The sequence below is a fragment of the Microcaecilia unicolor genome, chromosome 5 (assembly GCF_901765095.1).
Source record: "Microcaecilia unicolor chromosome 5, aMicUni1.1, whole genome shotgun sequence".
Classification (NCBI taxonomy): Eukaryota; Metazoa; Chordata; class Amphibia; order Gymnophiona; family Siphonopidae; genus Microcaecilia; species Microcaecilia unicolor.
The window spans coordinates 170,298,088-170,314,415 of NC_044035.1; the positions used below are offsets into that span (position 1 = coordinate 170,298,088).

General features: G+C 44.3%; 1 protein-coding gene across 1 annotated transcript in view; it reads left to right on the forward strand.

Annotated features, from left to right (window-relative positions):
* SETD6 (SET domain containing 6, protein lysine methyltransferase) overlaps nt 1-16,328 on the forward strand; it is a 107,079-nt gene that overhangs the window by 46,377 nt on the left and 44,374 nt on the right. The window contains exon 6 of the mRNA XM_030203592.1: nt 8,283-8,397. Within this exon, the coding sequence (XP_030059452.1) occupies nt 8,283-8,397 (115 nt within the window). The remainder of the gene's footprint in view (nt 1-8,282; nt 8,398-16,328) is intronic.

A 16,328-nucleotide genomic window follows, 5' to 3' on the forward strand; every position in this document is an offset into this window, starting at 1 on the left:
CACACACACACACACACTATATGAGAAGAAGGGGTGGGGGCAGACAAATGAAAAACACACCCTGATTTCCTACTTAAAAAAAAAAAAAAACAAAGGAGCAACTAACACTCCACTCTGACAGGGAGAACTAGCTGCACACTCTCACACTGTCAATTTTCCACAGAAACAAACTTCCTCACTCACTCTCACACACAGACACACACACAGTGTTATAAGAAGGGGTGGGGTAAGGCAAAAAAAAAAACATTTGCCACTTTAAAAAAATGGATATAAGGAGGCACTGACCACCACCACTGTGACAGCTCACTCTCATGCTCTCTGTCTCTTTCCCAGAGAGAAACACTTTCTCTCTCACTCACTCTCTCACCCAAACACACACACAATATCAAACATATAAACGGCAAGTGACCGTACTCACTTGCAAATGCGCAGTACAGACTTCCCTCTCTGTCCTGCTCTCGCGTCATGACGTCAGAGGGCGGAACAGAGAGGGAAATGGAGTCGAATTGTTGGACGCTGCCGCCTGGAAAGGAACATTGCACGAAACAACCTCCCCCCCCCTCCCCGCCGCCGCTCCCGCCCCCCTCCACTGACCTGACAGCGCCTCTCACCTCCGTGTGGAAGCACTGCAGGCAGCAGCAGAGTGATCTGCAGCTGCCTGTAGAGCTTTCACACGGAGGTGAGAGGCGCTGTCAGGTCAGTGCAGGGGGCCCGGCACAGAGGGGGGAGGGAGCGGTGGCAATGAGGGTAGCTGGACATGGGAGGAGGGCAGGGGGGAGAGGCCATGGTTGCTGGACTTGGGGTGAAAGCAGGGCACAGAGGAGGGTTGCTGGACATGGGGGGAGGGGGGGAGGCCAAGGGAAAGAGGAGGATCGCTGGATATGGGGGGGAGGATTGGTGGACAGGGTGAGGCCAGGGGAGAGAGGAGGGCTGCAATACTCGCCCGTTTTTACGGGCTTAACGGCTAGTGTATTCATAAATGACCAAGAGAGGTATTTGTGGCCATGAAAAGCAATGTGAAAAGATCTTTGGTGTTTTAAAATCTTTTTTTCCAGGTGTCTGTGGGAAATATAGTGTTGTGACAGGTTGCATGTTTGAATGTTTTAGGAGTGATTGTAGAGGAGGATGGGATTGGACTTCATCAAATATCTCAAGTTGTAAAGCAGGTGTATGTTAAGATGCAGCTGGTTAGGAAATTTTTGAATGCAGATCTGTTTAAAACAGTAGTTCAGGCCATTGTCCTATGTTCTTTGGATTATTCTAATGCATTGTATGTGGGAATACCTGTAATGCTGTTAAGGAAGCTTTAGGTTGATTAGAACATAGTGTCATGCTTTCTTACTAGAACCAAAAGGGGATCAAATCAACATAGTTGCTGCATCAACTGGACTGGTGAACTATGAGGGAGGGGGCTTAATGGTTTGTTTTTGAGTGTCTGACATTAGTGCACTTTCCATTCTTTGATGATCCTGTGAGTACAAGTGGGCTTCATTGACATTTAGACACATACTAAGAATTATTCCTACAATATGGTAAGTGAAATTTTTTTTCCTATGATGGTAAACCGTGCCCATGCCTTAAAAGTATTGCAGGCAAGAATGGTTTCATGCACGTTCCCAAAAGAGATGGATCTATTTGGAGCAGGATTCAGTGGGCTTATGTCCTCTGCGCTCCTTAATGTGGCTTCCTTGGAGACACTGTTCTTTGGGCGGGGACATGTATCCTTCGATTTTGTCAACTCTTCATTATTGGGATGGTTTATTCGCTAAGCCTGATCAGGTCTTTTCTAAGCTTAGTCCAGTAACAAATAACCCCCTTTTTCCATGTGGTCTTGAGCCAGGGCCATTTCTGAATTGGTATTCAGCTGGTCTGCAGACCTGGGGTCAGTTTTTTGATGAAGATGCATTTATCCCCTTTAATGTATTGGCTGCAATGTACTCGATCTCACCTGCGGATACTTTTGCATATATACAAGCAAAGCATTTTCTTTCCACTGCAGATTTTAAGGCTAAAATTCTTCGAGAAGACTCCTTTTTGGAAGATTTATGTGAAGATTCTAAAGGAACTAGGGGTCTTATTACTTGTTTGTATACTTACCAGCGTGGGAAGGTGTGGCCCCCTGTAGATCATTGTTTGCGTTGGCATCGGGAGCTGAATTTGACATTGGATGATGATGATTGGAATTTTATGGAACTCGCTCTATCGAAGATTTCCATTTCTGTTCCTTTTAAAGAGAATGCTGTAAAAGTTTTATACAGGTCGTATCTGACTCCAGCTCGCCTCCATCACATGTTCCCGAAGGCATCGCCATTATGCTGGAGGGAGTGTGGACAGAAGGGGACTATGGGCCATCTCTGGTGGTCATGTATTAAGGCTCAGGCTTACTGGAAAGCTATTCAGCATAGGCTCCAGAGTTGGATATCTAGGCCTATTCAGTGGTCACCTGAATTTTTTCTTTTTCCTAAAAAGCCTTCTGGTCTTGCTACATCGCAATCATTACTGGTTCGCCATGCTATGTCGGCTGCTAGGGTCTCTTTGGCAGCTCATTGGAAGTCTCCTCAAGTTCCTTCCTTGGCAAAATGGTTAAATAAGCTGTGGTACATTTGTGAGATAGAGAGGCTTTGGGCCATACGTCATAAAACTTTTTCCAAGTGGGAAGCTATTTGGGATCCTTTTATGTCACATTGTTCATGTTGATAGTCAATACTTGGAAAATGGGGGGGTGGGTTGGTGGTGTAATGGAAAAACCTTGTTACAAATACTAGGAGTACCTTGCAGCAAACTTTCTTGCATTGAGAGTTTAATACAACGTTTCTTTGTTTCGGAAGTACATGTGCTATTGTATGGTTTACATATACGTGTAACTTGCCTATGCAAATGGCTGTGTTTTATTTGACTCTGTACAAATTAAAAAAAAAGTATTGCAGGCAGGGTGGCTCTTCTGAGGTTTTTTCCTCCACTACAAAAAAAATGTGTGTTGGACTATTGTGGTGCCCAGGTGCCTTGAAGCTCCACAACATATACATGAGAGTATTTGTGAATTTCTGATAATTAACTTTTGGGCTTCAGTGGCAATCCTGTCTTTTAAACTCCTAGGCATTGACTCGCCCCTCCCAACTCACTTCCTCCCAGGGTGGGATTAGTGCTCTTAAAGTGGCCCAGGTTAGAGAGAAACTTTTCTTAAGGGTGAGGGGCTGTGTCATATAAACCCCCTCACAGGGTGAGAGACGGACATGTACGGATCAGGAGAGAGACATTGGGGTGATACTGTCTGAGGATCTCAAGGCGGCAAAACGATGTGACAATTTGGTTACTGTTGCCCGTAGAATGCTAGGCTGCATTGAGAGAGGCATAACCTACAGAAGAAAGGTATTGATGCCCCTGTACAAGTCATTGGTAAGGCCCCACTTGGAGCTCTGTGTCCAGTTTTGGAGGCCATATCTCTTCAAGGACATAAAAAGACTTGAGGCAGTTCAGAGGAAGGTGGAAAAAATGGTACAGGGTTTGTGCCATAAGATGTATAAGAAGAGACTGGAGGACTTGGAAACTTGTACGCTAGAGAAAATGAGAGAAAGAGGTGATATGATACAGACATTTAAGTACAATACAGTCTCGATTATCTGACCTTCGCTAATCCAGCATATCCAGTAAAGACCCCCTGGTGACATCATTGTATCTCTTTCCGTTTTCCAACATACCTCAGAGGGAAGTTTCGCACCTGAGACAATTTGTTTCAGATCCAGGACCCAGCTGTTACAGCAAAACAGCACCATTGTGACCCAGGATCTTGCTTTTACAGCCTTTGTTTATTCATTGTTTGAGGGGTTACCATTGTTTTCTGTATTATCCGACTTTTCACTTAACAACGGGTCGATCCCATTTACATTGGATAATTGAGACTTTACAGTACTTGAAAGGTATTAATATTCAAACAAATCTCTTCCAGAGACGTAGGGGTGGTAGAACTAGAGGACATGAATGGAGGTTACAGGGAAATAGACTTTAGGAGTAATGACAGAAAATACTTTTTCACAAAGAGGGAAGGAGTGGATGCCTGGAATGTCCTTCCAGGAAAGGTAGCAGAGTCAAAAACAGTGAGTGAATTTAAAAATATGCGGGATAGACCCAGGGGATGCCTAAATAGGAGCATGGAAACACAACATGGCTGTTGAGGTGCCATCTTGGGCAAAAGTAGTGGGAACTGAGGCTGATGCTGGACAGACTTCTATGGTCTATCCAACAAATGACAAAAGACAGGTGAAGCTTCAACAACTCCAATGTTGTAGATCACTTTATTAGCAAAGATGTAGGGGAAAACATTTTTTATAATATAGGTCTTCAGAATCTACTACTACTACTAATAATAATTTCTATAGTGCTACTAGATGTACGCAGCTTGTACACATTATATGCAGGTACTTTCTCTGTCCCTCGAAGGTTCACAATCTTAAGTTTTTTTTTGTACCTGGGGCAATGGAGGGTTAAGTGACTTGCACAAGGTCATAAGGAGCTGCAGTGGGAATCAAACCCAGGCTCAAAGCCTGCTGCACTAACCATTAGGCTACTCATCCACTCTAATGTAACCTAGGCACAACAAAAGACCATAAAAATGTTCAAACAGCTTTATTAAAGTAACAAAATCAAATATATACTAAACAAATACTAGAGAAAAATAAAAAAAATAAAAATTTTGTGAGTAGGATAGTGCTCAGAATCAAGTGCACACGATCAAGACTGGTAATCACTAAATTCAATAATCACACCACAATCTTAACCCAGAAAAGCACTGTCATCACAGTTCAAGCAGCACTTCAAATGTCATACCGGGGTACAAAGTATATCGTACTGATAGGGTGGACTGGACTGGTGGAGGGGTAGCATTGTATATTGAGAGCCTTGACTCAGATAGATTACAAATTCAGCAGGACACAAATCAAACCTTTGAATCATTGTGGGTTGAAATTCCATGTATAAAAGGGAAAAGGACGGTGTTAGGAGTGTACTACCATCCACCTCACCAGGATGAGCAGGTAGACGCAGAAATGATAAATCAGAGACGCAAACAAAATGGGCAATGTGATAATAATGGGTGACTTCAATTATCCAAATATAGACTAGGTAAATGTAACATCGGGACACGCTAGAGAGGTACAATTCCTTGATGAAATCAAGGACAGCTTTATGGAGCAGCTGGTGCAGGACCTGACGAGAGAAGGAAAAATTCTAGACTTGGTCCTTAGTGGAGCGCATGATCTGGTGAGGGACACTATGGTACTGGGGCCGCTTGATAACAGTGATCATAATATGATCAGTTTTGATATCAACCTTGAAGTAACTATACACAGGAAGTCAAATACATTAGCGTTTAACTTTAAAAAAGGAGACTATGATAAAATGAGAAGAACGGTTAAAAAAAAAACTTAGGGGGGCAACTGAGAGGGTAAAAACTGTACAACAGGCATGAACGCTGTTCAAAAATACCATCCTGGAGGCCCAGGCCAAACATATTCTGCGAATTATAAAAGAAAGACAGAAGTCCAAAAGACAGCCGGCATGGTTGAAAAGTGAGGTGAAGGAAGCTATTAGGGCTAAAAGAAACGCCTTCAGAAAATGGAAGAAGGAACCATCTGAAAATAACAAGAAGCAGCGTAAGGAGTGTCAAAGCAAATGCAAGGCGCAGATAAAGAAGGCCAAGAGGGATTACGAAAAAAAGATAACATTAGAGGCAAAAAAACATAGCAAAAATTTTTTTTTCGGTATATTAAAAGCAGGAAGCCGGCAAAAGAATTGGTTGGGCCGCTAGATGACCGAGGGGTAAAAGGAGCGTATCTTGGGCTGGGTTAGAGCACTCTACACCAATCCTTGTGCTCGCCTTTTGGTTAATGGGAGGCTCACTGAATCATTTGAATTGCAGAGGGGTACCTGTCAGGGTTGACTTCTCTTCCCCCTATTGTTCCTGCTAGCCATTGAACATCTGGTTGTCAGGATCAGGGTCTCTGACACTGTCAAGGGATTGCTGCATGGTGGGAGGGAAAGCGAGATCAGTCCGTTTGCAGATGATATCTTGCTCTACTTAGATCAGGCCCCGCTACATTTGGATCCTGCCTTGCACAGCAGCAGTTTGGCCAGCTCTCAGGTTTACTGGTGAACTGTAATAACTCTGAATTGTTAGTTTTGATGAGCAGTAGACCAGAACCCTGGCAGGCTACTTTAGCTATACCACCCACTAGAAGACTGACATGCTACCTGGGGATATACTTGAGCACGAACCTGTGTACGATTTATAAAACCAATGTGATCTGTAACTTAGAGACAATAGGAAAGCTGTGTCATTCCTGGCAGGATCTTCCACTATCCTTGTTTGGGCGAGTGGCACTGGTAAAGATGGTTATGGTCCTGAAGTTACATTATTCTTTGCAGACCATTCCTATCTGGCTGACAGGTCGGAAGTTAAATTTTGCTCGATTCATATCCAATTTATCTGGAGGTCCCGGGCATATAGACTCAGTATGGACAAGCTGATTTTGGATATGGAAAGTGTGTGTGGGGGGGAGGGATTTGACACATGGGGATGTGGAAAATTGGATTTACTGTTTGCCAAAACACCGGCCTTATTAAATAAACTCTCCTACTGGTATAAAAGTCTGTTTCCCCCAGTGCAGACATCACTAACTTGAAGGATAAGTGGCAGAGGGACTTATGTCAAACTTTTACTGACCAGCAGTTTCTGGGGTTATTTTAAATAATTAGTGTCTGTACTAAGTCAGTGGCTTTGCAGGAGACCCAGCTTAAAAGATCCTTCATAGATACTACTTGTCTAGGGAGAGGGAAGCTCAATTGGGATTGTGGGAGAATGCTCTGTGTGTTAAGTATAAGTATCTGCCTGGCACCTATATACACTCCTTTTTGGAATGCCACACCCTGAACATCTGGCAGAGAGCATTACCGGTGCTTGATGCCACCCTGCAATGTTTGGTGGATTGGGACTGTGGGACCCTGTTATTAGGCTCTCAAAAATCTCGGACTGCCCATGGTTTCTCTGTGCCCCAATGCAAATTTATATGTAATGCTCTTCTCTTAGTTAAGAAACTCATTAACATATTGGGTGTCATAAGAACCTCATCCATTTCCACAATGGATAGCCAATATGAGGAGCTTGCTAATTTTGAAATATTAATATATGGCAATCTCCACAATGTTGACCGGAAATGCTATGTTTCGCAGTGAAGGCAGTTTTTAGATTGTTATCCAGGGGATGGAATAGGCTGGACACTTGGAGTGTTAACTCATACCACTAAGTAGGATAGGGAGTTGAGGGGTGCTTGATGGAGGAGTGAGTTTGTGGTGTGAATGGAGGTGAGATATGCTGGTTGTGAGTGAAGGGAGTTAGAGTAAAGTTTAGTATGTGTGGGTAAGGTACAAGTGAGTGGGTCTTATTCAAAAAATACGGTGGAGGGCAGTGAGAATTGTACTTAGTTCTCTTGCATTAGGGTTCCTTAGTTTTTTGTTCTTAGGTTTATTGCCACCTGTTTCAAGAGTTTGTGTTATGAAGTTTCTTTATTCATGTCATCACATCAAGGCCAAGCAAGCCAGCTCAGCTTCGGCGTTCTGTGTGTTGACTTGTTGCTTATAGACTTGCTTTAGATTTCTTCTACATTGGCGTTCAATTGGCCTGTTTGGGCCAGGTTTACCATGTTATACATTCCTACCCATGTTTTTACTCGCCTTTCTCCATTGCCAATAAAAATATATCTAAAAAAAAAAAACCCCACATACCATCCTCGCTGTGTTTGGCTGCCTGTATGGTTGGCATGGTGGAGACTTGACAACCAGCAGTTAAGCATGGGTTACTGGGGTCTGCACAGAGTGGCAGGCGCAGCTCTTGGCCACCTTGTAGGGCAGACTGAATGGACCGTGCGGGTCTTTATCTGCTGTTTATTTTCTGTGTTACTGTTTATTTACTGTGTTACTGTGAGACATCAGAACATGGCAGGCAGTGGGGTAAAACCAGGACTGGATCAACTTGTCCTGAAAATTTGGAGGTTATACTACACATGAGACCTGCAGACAGGTTGAGAGAGGGTTGAGTACTCCTATGAGTATCTTGTCCTTATCAGAACAGGCAGTATCTTATTGATTTATCAGAACTCCAAAGAGAGGAATTGATAAAAAAAAAAAAACCCCAAAAAACCGTATTCAGTAAGCATGCAAGTTAAAAAGTTGGAGGCTATGTTACTAATTTAGAAAATATTTATTCTCTTGTTTTCTCCTCTTTCCCCCAGCTTTCAAGAGTTGACAGAGGAGGATGATGAGCAGTCAAACACACCAGTCATGGTGCCTGTGGCAGATTTGCTGAATCATGTGAGCAAACACAATGCCCAGCTGGAGTTCACATCTGTGAGTAACATGGGGGGATGGAGGGATGATCAGGGTCAGAGAAGCCTAAAATGTAGTACCTGGCCTGAGCAAAGGAGTTACTGCTAGGGTTGGTGTTCAGTTGGAGGAGAAATGCCGGGTGAGAGTGCAGCAGCTGAAGCTCCGGAAAGAGGATGAAATGGACTCCGAGGAAGAAAGCAAAAGCTAGCAAGATGCCGCTTCCTGAGACCACTTCCTCAGTTGGCCTAATTATAGAGCCACCCCTGTTCATGGTTATGGTTTATTTCATTTGTTTCTTCCTTTAGGCAATAACTGAGAGGTGTACAATACATAAAATCAAAAGATTAAAATAAAGGAAAAGAATGCCAATTCATGAAAGGAAAGCACACGTAGGAGGAGAACAATATAGGATTAAGTAAGGTAGGAAGAAACAAACAGAAAAAAAAACCTGACAATAGAGACATAAAACAAAACCATAAAAGTCAGGAAAAGGGCTTGCAGAACTCAGTGAATCCCAAAGGCCATCGTCTTGCCCAAGTATAAATTAAAGGGTCTCTGAAATAAGTTTTCAAGGAGGATGTGAATTTTCGATAAAAAAGTTCAAGTCTAAGTTTTGAGGGAGGGGGTAGATAGGGACACAGGGAGGCATGCTGAAAGGGAGGTAGTGCTGAAAGTGCAATGCTGAAAGGGGTGTAGATAGGGACACAGAGAGGGCAATACTAAAGCAGGGTAGATAGGTAGACAATGCTGAAAAAGGGGGTGAGATAGGGATACAGAGGAGCAATGCTGAAAGGAGGTAGAAATTGGGGGACACATGGGGGAAATTGCTGAAAGGGAGGGATGATAGGGACAACAGGGGGAGAAAGCTGAAGGCGGGTAGATGAATGCAGAGGGACAATGCTGAAAAAGGGAAGGGCAGATAGAGACATAAGTACATAAGTATTGCCATACTGGGAAAGACCAAAGGTCCATCAAGCCCAGCATCCTGTTTCCAATAGTGGCCAATCCAGGTCACAAATACTTGGCAAGATCCCCAAAAAGTACAAAACATTTTATACTGCTTATCCCAGAAATAGTGGATTTTCCCCAAGTCCATTTAATAATGGTCTATGGACTTTAGGAAGCCGTCTTTTAAAACTCCGCTAAGCTAACCGCCATTACCACATTCTCTGGCAACGAATTCCAGAGTTTAATTACAAGTTGAGTGAAGAAAACTTTTCTCAGATTTCGTTTTAAATTAACTATATTGTAGCTTCATTGCATACCCCCTAGTCCTAGTATTTTTGGAAAGCGTAAACAGACGCTTCACATCTACCCATTCAACGCCACTCATTATTTTATAGACCTCTATCCTATCTCCCCTCAGCCGCCTTTTCTCCAAGCTGAAGAGCCCTAGCCGCTTTAGCCTTTCCTCATAGGGAAGTCGTCCCATCCCCTTTATCATTTTTGTTGCCCTTCTCTGCATCTTTTAATTCCACTATATCTTTTTTGAGATGTGGCGTCCAGAATTGAACACAATATTCGAGGTGCGGTCGCACCATGGGGCAATACAAAGGCATTATAACATCCTCATTTTTGTTTTCCATTCCTTTCCTAATAATACCGAACATTCTATTTGCTTTCTAAGCCGCAGCAGCACACTGAGCAGAAGGTTTCAGCGTATCATCAACGTATCATCAACGATGACACCTAGATCCCTTTCTTGGTCCGTGACTCCTAACGTGGAACCTGGCATGACGTAGCTATAATTCTGGTTCCTCTTTCCCACATGCATCACTTTGCACTTGCTAACATTAAACATCATCTGCCATTTAGACGCCCAGTCTCCCAGAAGAAAAATGGCTGAAATTGATATCCTGGTTGGTAATGTTGCGGAGAGTTACTGATATTACTCTCTGTCACAAGTTTGACTATGTTTTGTTCTTTGTTTATTAATGCTATTTTCTGCAAAAGTGAACTTTAATAATATAGTTAATGGAGGAAATGGTAATTAAGGATGTGAGGCTCGTTGTGAATGAAGTTGCATAAGTTACAAGAAATTAAGAGGAGGGAAAATTTAAGGTGATGGACAATGGGCAGGGACCAATCATGCAGATGGGTAACTAAGGTTGCTCAATCTGGGTTCATAAAATTGGTGATGACATAGGTATTTGAGGGGGGAGGGGGGGCTGGGTTGCCTGGATGCTGGTGGGTTACTTCCTCGCTTCCCACTACTGGGACTTGATCCCGTTAGTTGGTGCTAGACAGGGGGGGATGGAGGGGACATGGGTAGGAGGAGGGTCATCATTAGGGGGAGGGAGGGTTAGGGAGGGAAGGGAGCACAACTGGTATTGGATAGAACAAAGACATGAAATGGATGGATCCCACCTGGTGGGAGAGATAGCTGATGTAACATCCCAGAAATGAATACAGACTTAAAAATCCTATCATATAATGTCAAGGGGCTGAATATGCCTCAGAAAAGACAGAAGTTTTTCAAAGAGATGCAGATACTTAGGCCGCACATCGTATTGTTGCAGGAGACCCATTTCCGCAGGGCACATGAGAGGCTGTTAACTCATCCAGAATACCCACACTCCTTCTTCGTTTCCTCTGCTGACGATTCCAAAAAACGTGGGGTGGCAGTTCTGTTCCATAAAACAATATCAGCCCAAGTAAAGAAAATTAGGCGGGACCCGGGAGGGCGTTTCTTACTTTTGCAAATTGTCCTGGATCAGGTAGATCTCACGCTTGCTTCGATTTACGCTCCTAATGAACATCAGGGGTCCTTTTACACTAAGGTGAAAAACACTCTGGCTGCATTCACTCGGGGCTCTTTGATTATGGGGGGTGATTTTAACGAGGTTATGGACTCTTGCGAGACTGGGAGAATGGGCGTGCAAGTGGCAGATGAAGTTCAATGTTGACAAGTGCAAAGTGATGCATGTGGGTAAGAGGAACCAGAATTATAGCTACGTCTTGCAAGGTTCCGCGTTAGGAGTTACGGATCAAGAAAGGGATCTGGGTGTCGTCGTCGATGATACGCTGAAACCTTCTGCTCAGTGTGCTGCTGCGGCTAGGAAAGCGAATAGAATGTTGGGTGTTATTAGGAAGGGTATGGAGTCCAGGTGTGCGGATGTTATAATGCCGTTGTATCGCTCCATGGTGCGACCGCACCTGGAGTATTGTGTTCAGTACTGGTCTCCGTACCTCAAAAAAGATATAGTAGAATTGGAAAAGGTACAGCGAAGGGCGACGAAAATGATAGTGGGGATGGGACGACTTTCCTATGAAGAGAGGCTGAGAAGGCTAGGGCTTTTCAGCTTGGAGAAGAGACGGCTGAGGGGAGATATGATAGAAGTGTATAAAATAATGAGTGGAATGGATCGGGTGGATGTGAAGCGACTGTTCACGCTATCCAAAAATACTAGGACTAGAGGGCATGAGTTGAAGCTACAGTGTGGTAAATTTAAAACGAATCGGAGAAAATTTTTCTTCACCCAACGTGTAATTAGACTCTGGAATTCGTTGCCGGAGAACGTGGTACGGGCGGTTAGCTTGACGGAGTTTAAAAAGGGGTTAGATAGATTCCTAAAGGACAAGTCCATAGACTGCTATTAAATGGACTTGGAAAAATTCCGCATTTTTAGGTATAACTTGTCTGGAATGTTTTTACGTTTGGGGAGCGTGCCAGGTGCCCTTGACCTGGATTGGCCACTGTCGGTGACAGGATGCTGGGCTAGATGGACCTTTGGTCTTTCCCAGTATGGCACTACTTATGTACTTATGTACTTATGTACTGGGTTAGATAGATCTGGGAGCTCTCAACACCCAGCTTCTAGGGACTCAGTGGCATTGGGCTCTTTGGTCCGTTCACTGGGCACCCTGGATGTATGGAGATTAACTCATATGACGACTAAGGACTACACTTTTTTTTCTCCTGTACACAACTCATACTCTCGGATCGATCATATCTTCCTCGACGTTACATTAGCAGAGAGGGGCCCGAAAGCAGAAATTGGCAACATTACATTCTCAGACCATGCCCCAGTCTGGGTAACCTTGTCGAACATCAGAGCTGAGGCCAAAGATCAAAGATGGACACTTAACACAGACCTATTGCTGGAGGGGGAGGCTGTAGAGGGGTGTAGGAAGGTCCTGAAGGAGTATTTGGAGTTCAACATGGAATCGGGCCCCCCCCTTAGTGTGGTGTGGGATGCTATGAAGGCAGTCTCAAGAGGGTACTTCATACAGTTAGCCAGTAGGCGAGCGAGGGTTCGTAGGGCCCAGCTGGCACAGTGCTTGGACAGGATTAGGATCCTAGAGGCACAGCATAAATCAGGTGGTTCCCCCTCTGTTTTGGAGGAGCTGCGTGGACAGAGGTTCCAGTTGGATACTATTTATTCTGATCAGCTAAGTTGGTTACAATCCAGAAATAAAGTCCGATCCTATGAATTTACTAACAAGGCAGGTAGACTCCTGGCGATAAAGCTGCGTAGGCAAAGAGTGGACCGAACGGTCCCTCACATTAGGGACTCGAAAGGAGAGTTGTTGAACACCTCTGAGGCCATAAGGAAACGCTTTAGTGAATTTTACCAGAAATTATATGCGCAGGAGACTAATCCATCTGAAAATGCTATCTTGGACTATTTGGCAGAGAGCGAATTGACTTCTATAACCAGCCAGCAGAGGGCAGCCCTAGATGCACCGGTAACTCCGGTTGAGGTCCAAAAAGCCATTCAACATTTACCTTCCTGTAAATCACCAGGTTTAGATGGATTCCCGAATGAATTTTACAAGAAATATGCCCTTGAATTGGCTCCCCTGCTGGCTGACTTATTTAATTTGATTGGGAAGGGGGAGTCTTTGCCCACTTCCATGTTGGAAGCATGGATTGCAGTACTGCCCAAACCGAATAAAGACCATAAGGATTGTGGATCCTTTCGCCCTATATCTGTCTTAAATGCTGACGTCAAAATCCTAGCTAAAGTCCTGGCCAACCGTCTAGCACCTTTGCTCCCAGCTGTTATTCATCCTGATCAGGTGGGATTTGTCCCTTACAGAAAAGCAACTGATAACACTAGGCGAGTGGTCGATTTAATATATTTGGCTAAGAGAATGAAGAAACCCCTTTGTCTCTTAAGCTTAGATGCCGAAAAGGCTTTTGATAGGGTGCATTGGCCATTCATGTATAAGGTGATGGAGACCTTTGGGATAGGACCACAGTTTTGTGGATGGATACAAGCATTCTACAGCTCCCCTAAAGCCTGTGTTCGTGTAAATGGGGGTAACTCAGGGATGATACCCTTACATAGAGGCACTAGACAGGGCTGCCCTTTGTCTCCTTTATTATTTGCAATGGTAATGGAACCATTTGCAACCAGGTTGAGAGCTAACCCCCATATATCGGGACTTACCATGGGTGGGAGAACACATAAATTAGCCCTTTTTGCAGACGACGTTCTGTTATTTGTTACTAACCCCCTGACCACTTTCCCTGGGCTTCTGCGGGAGATAGAGGAATATTCGATTGTGTCGGGATTTAAAGTAAATATGTCCAAATCTGAAGTCTTAAACATAACCCTACCGACGGAGCTTATGGAGTCATTGAGGACTTCCCACGCATTTAGATGGGCGGATAAGAGCATTCGCTACCTAGGGATTAACTTGACAGCAGATCTCTCAGATCTCTTTTCGGCTAATTATAAAGGTTTGGGAGAGGCAATTACAGAGGATCTGGGTAGATGGGGGGATATTACTCTCTCGTGGTTTGGCCGAATAGCAGCAGTAAAGATGAATGTCTTACCGCGCCTGCTCTATTTGTTTCAGGCCCTTCCAATCAAAATGCCACGTAGATTTCTATCAATGCTACAGGATCGTATAATGCGCTTTATTTGGGGAGGGAAACGCCCACGCTTGGCACGTACGATTCTGTACCAGGACAGGGCGAGGGGAGGGCTGGGAGTACCCAATTTGGCCTGGTATTATAGAGCAGTTCAGGCACGCGCAGCAGTGGAATGGTTCCAGGACTACCCAGATAGGCAATGGGTGCAGCTTGAACAATATACCTTAGGTGATAGGTCCTTGGGGGCTCTTATGTGGATACCGGGCTCACTTAGGTCCCTGGAAACAGGATTATGTCCTTCAATATATGTTACCCTTTCAAACTGGGACAGCATGTTCACACTCCGACGCACAACACTATCTCGTCTGTCCCCCATAGCCTATAATCCTTTGTTTTACCCCGGTACGACAAAAGGAATATTCACAAGATGGTACGCTGGGGGATTACGACAGTGGGGCCATTTATTTGATGGCGAGAATTTATTGTCTTACTCTGCAGCTCTTGAGAAATTCCCGATAGTGGGATCTGATCGATACGCCTATTTTCAATTGGCATCCTTTCTTAAGACACGGGCAGTTCGGGAGGTTATGGCCAGAGAACAGACAGCGATAGAGCTTATCTGTGAAGGTCCACCTACGACTACTGGGCTGGTCTCTCGCCTGTATCACATTATTAATAGACAATCCCCGAACTACACACTTCATAGGAAGAGTTGGCAGAGGGAACTGGGCATGGAACTGGAGGAGGCTACATGGGAGAGGTTGGAGCGGGCAGTGGTGAGGGTGTCGTCTCATGTGCCCTTCAGGGAAAATGCGGTGAAGGTGCTGTATCGTTGGTACTTGACACCTGAGCGTCTTCAGCGTATCTACCCCACATTGACGGGGCTGTGCTGGAGGGGTTGTGGGGTACGTGGCACAGCTGGCCACATATGGTGGACCTGTAAGAAGGTCAGGGCCTATTGGAGATCGATTCACAGCAGGTTACAGAGATGGATGGGCAGCCCAATGCCATGGAGCCCAATGTTCTTTCTATTTTTTGGGGGAGCAGTGAGCCTTTCCAGAAATCAGCATATATTTGTGGGACAGGCCATAACTGCCGCAAGAGTTATAATTGCTGCATGTTGGAAGCAGCCCATGACTCCGCCTATCACCAGATGGGTCCAAAAACTGAGATACACCTGTGAGATGGAAAGGCTTCTAGCAGAGAGGCATAATCAATTAGACAGATGGCATCAGATCTGGGATTCTTTTCTTCTTCATGTATAACTTGAGATAAGGTTTTTGTTAAAGTTGTGCCGGAAGGGTGGGTGGGAAGGGAAGGGAGGGAGGGAGGGATGGGTAAACAACAGAATATTATAAATGAAAACTCTGAAAATGTGAAGTTTTGGAATCATAAATCTGAATAATTTATTTGACACTCCAATGCAATAAGAATTATTTTCTTTTTGGTACATAGAGCAATAATCACTCTGACTTGTATTGTATAACCGTGAACTTTTGAGAATGCTCTGGCTTACATAAATGACATGTAACACGGCTTGCATAATGTACTATGTTTCAGATGTTTTGTATTATCTATTAATAAAGACTTCAAAAAATTAAAAAAAAAAAGCAGCAGTCCGAGCACAGACCCCTGTGGAACCCCACTAACTATCCTTCTCCATTGAGAATACTGACCATTTAACCCTACTCTCTGTTTTCTATCTTTTAACCAGTTTTTAATCCACAATAGAACACTACCTCCTATCCCTCCTCGAAATCCACCACCTGCTCTTCTGATCCCATCCCCACCAACCTACTTAACATCATCTCTCATACTGTCACCCCCGCCATCTGTCATATCCTCAACCTCTCTCTCTCCACTACAACTGTCCCTGACACCTTCAAGCACGCCGTAGTCACACCTCTCCTCAAAAAACCATCACTTGACCCTACCTGTCCCTCCAACTACTGCCCCAACTCCCTCCTACCCTTCCTCTCCAAAATACTTGAGCGTGCCGTTCACAGCCGCTGCCTTGATTTTCTCTCCTCTCATGCTATCCTCGATCCACTTCAATCCAGTTTTCGCCTTCTACACTCGACAGAAACAGCACTCTCTAAAGTCTGTAATGACCTGTTCCTTGCCAAAT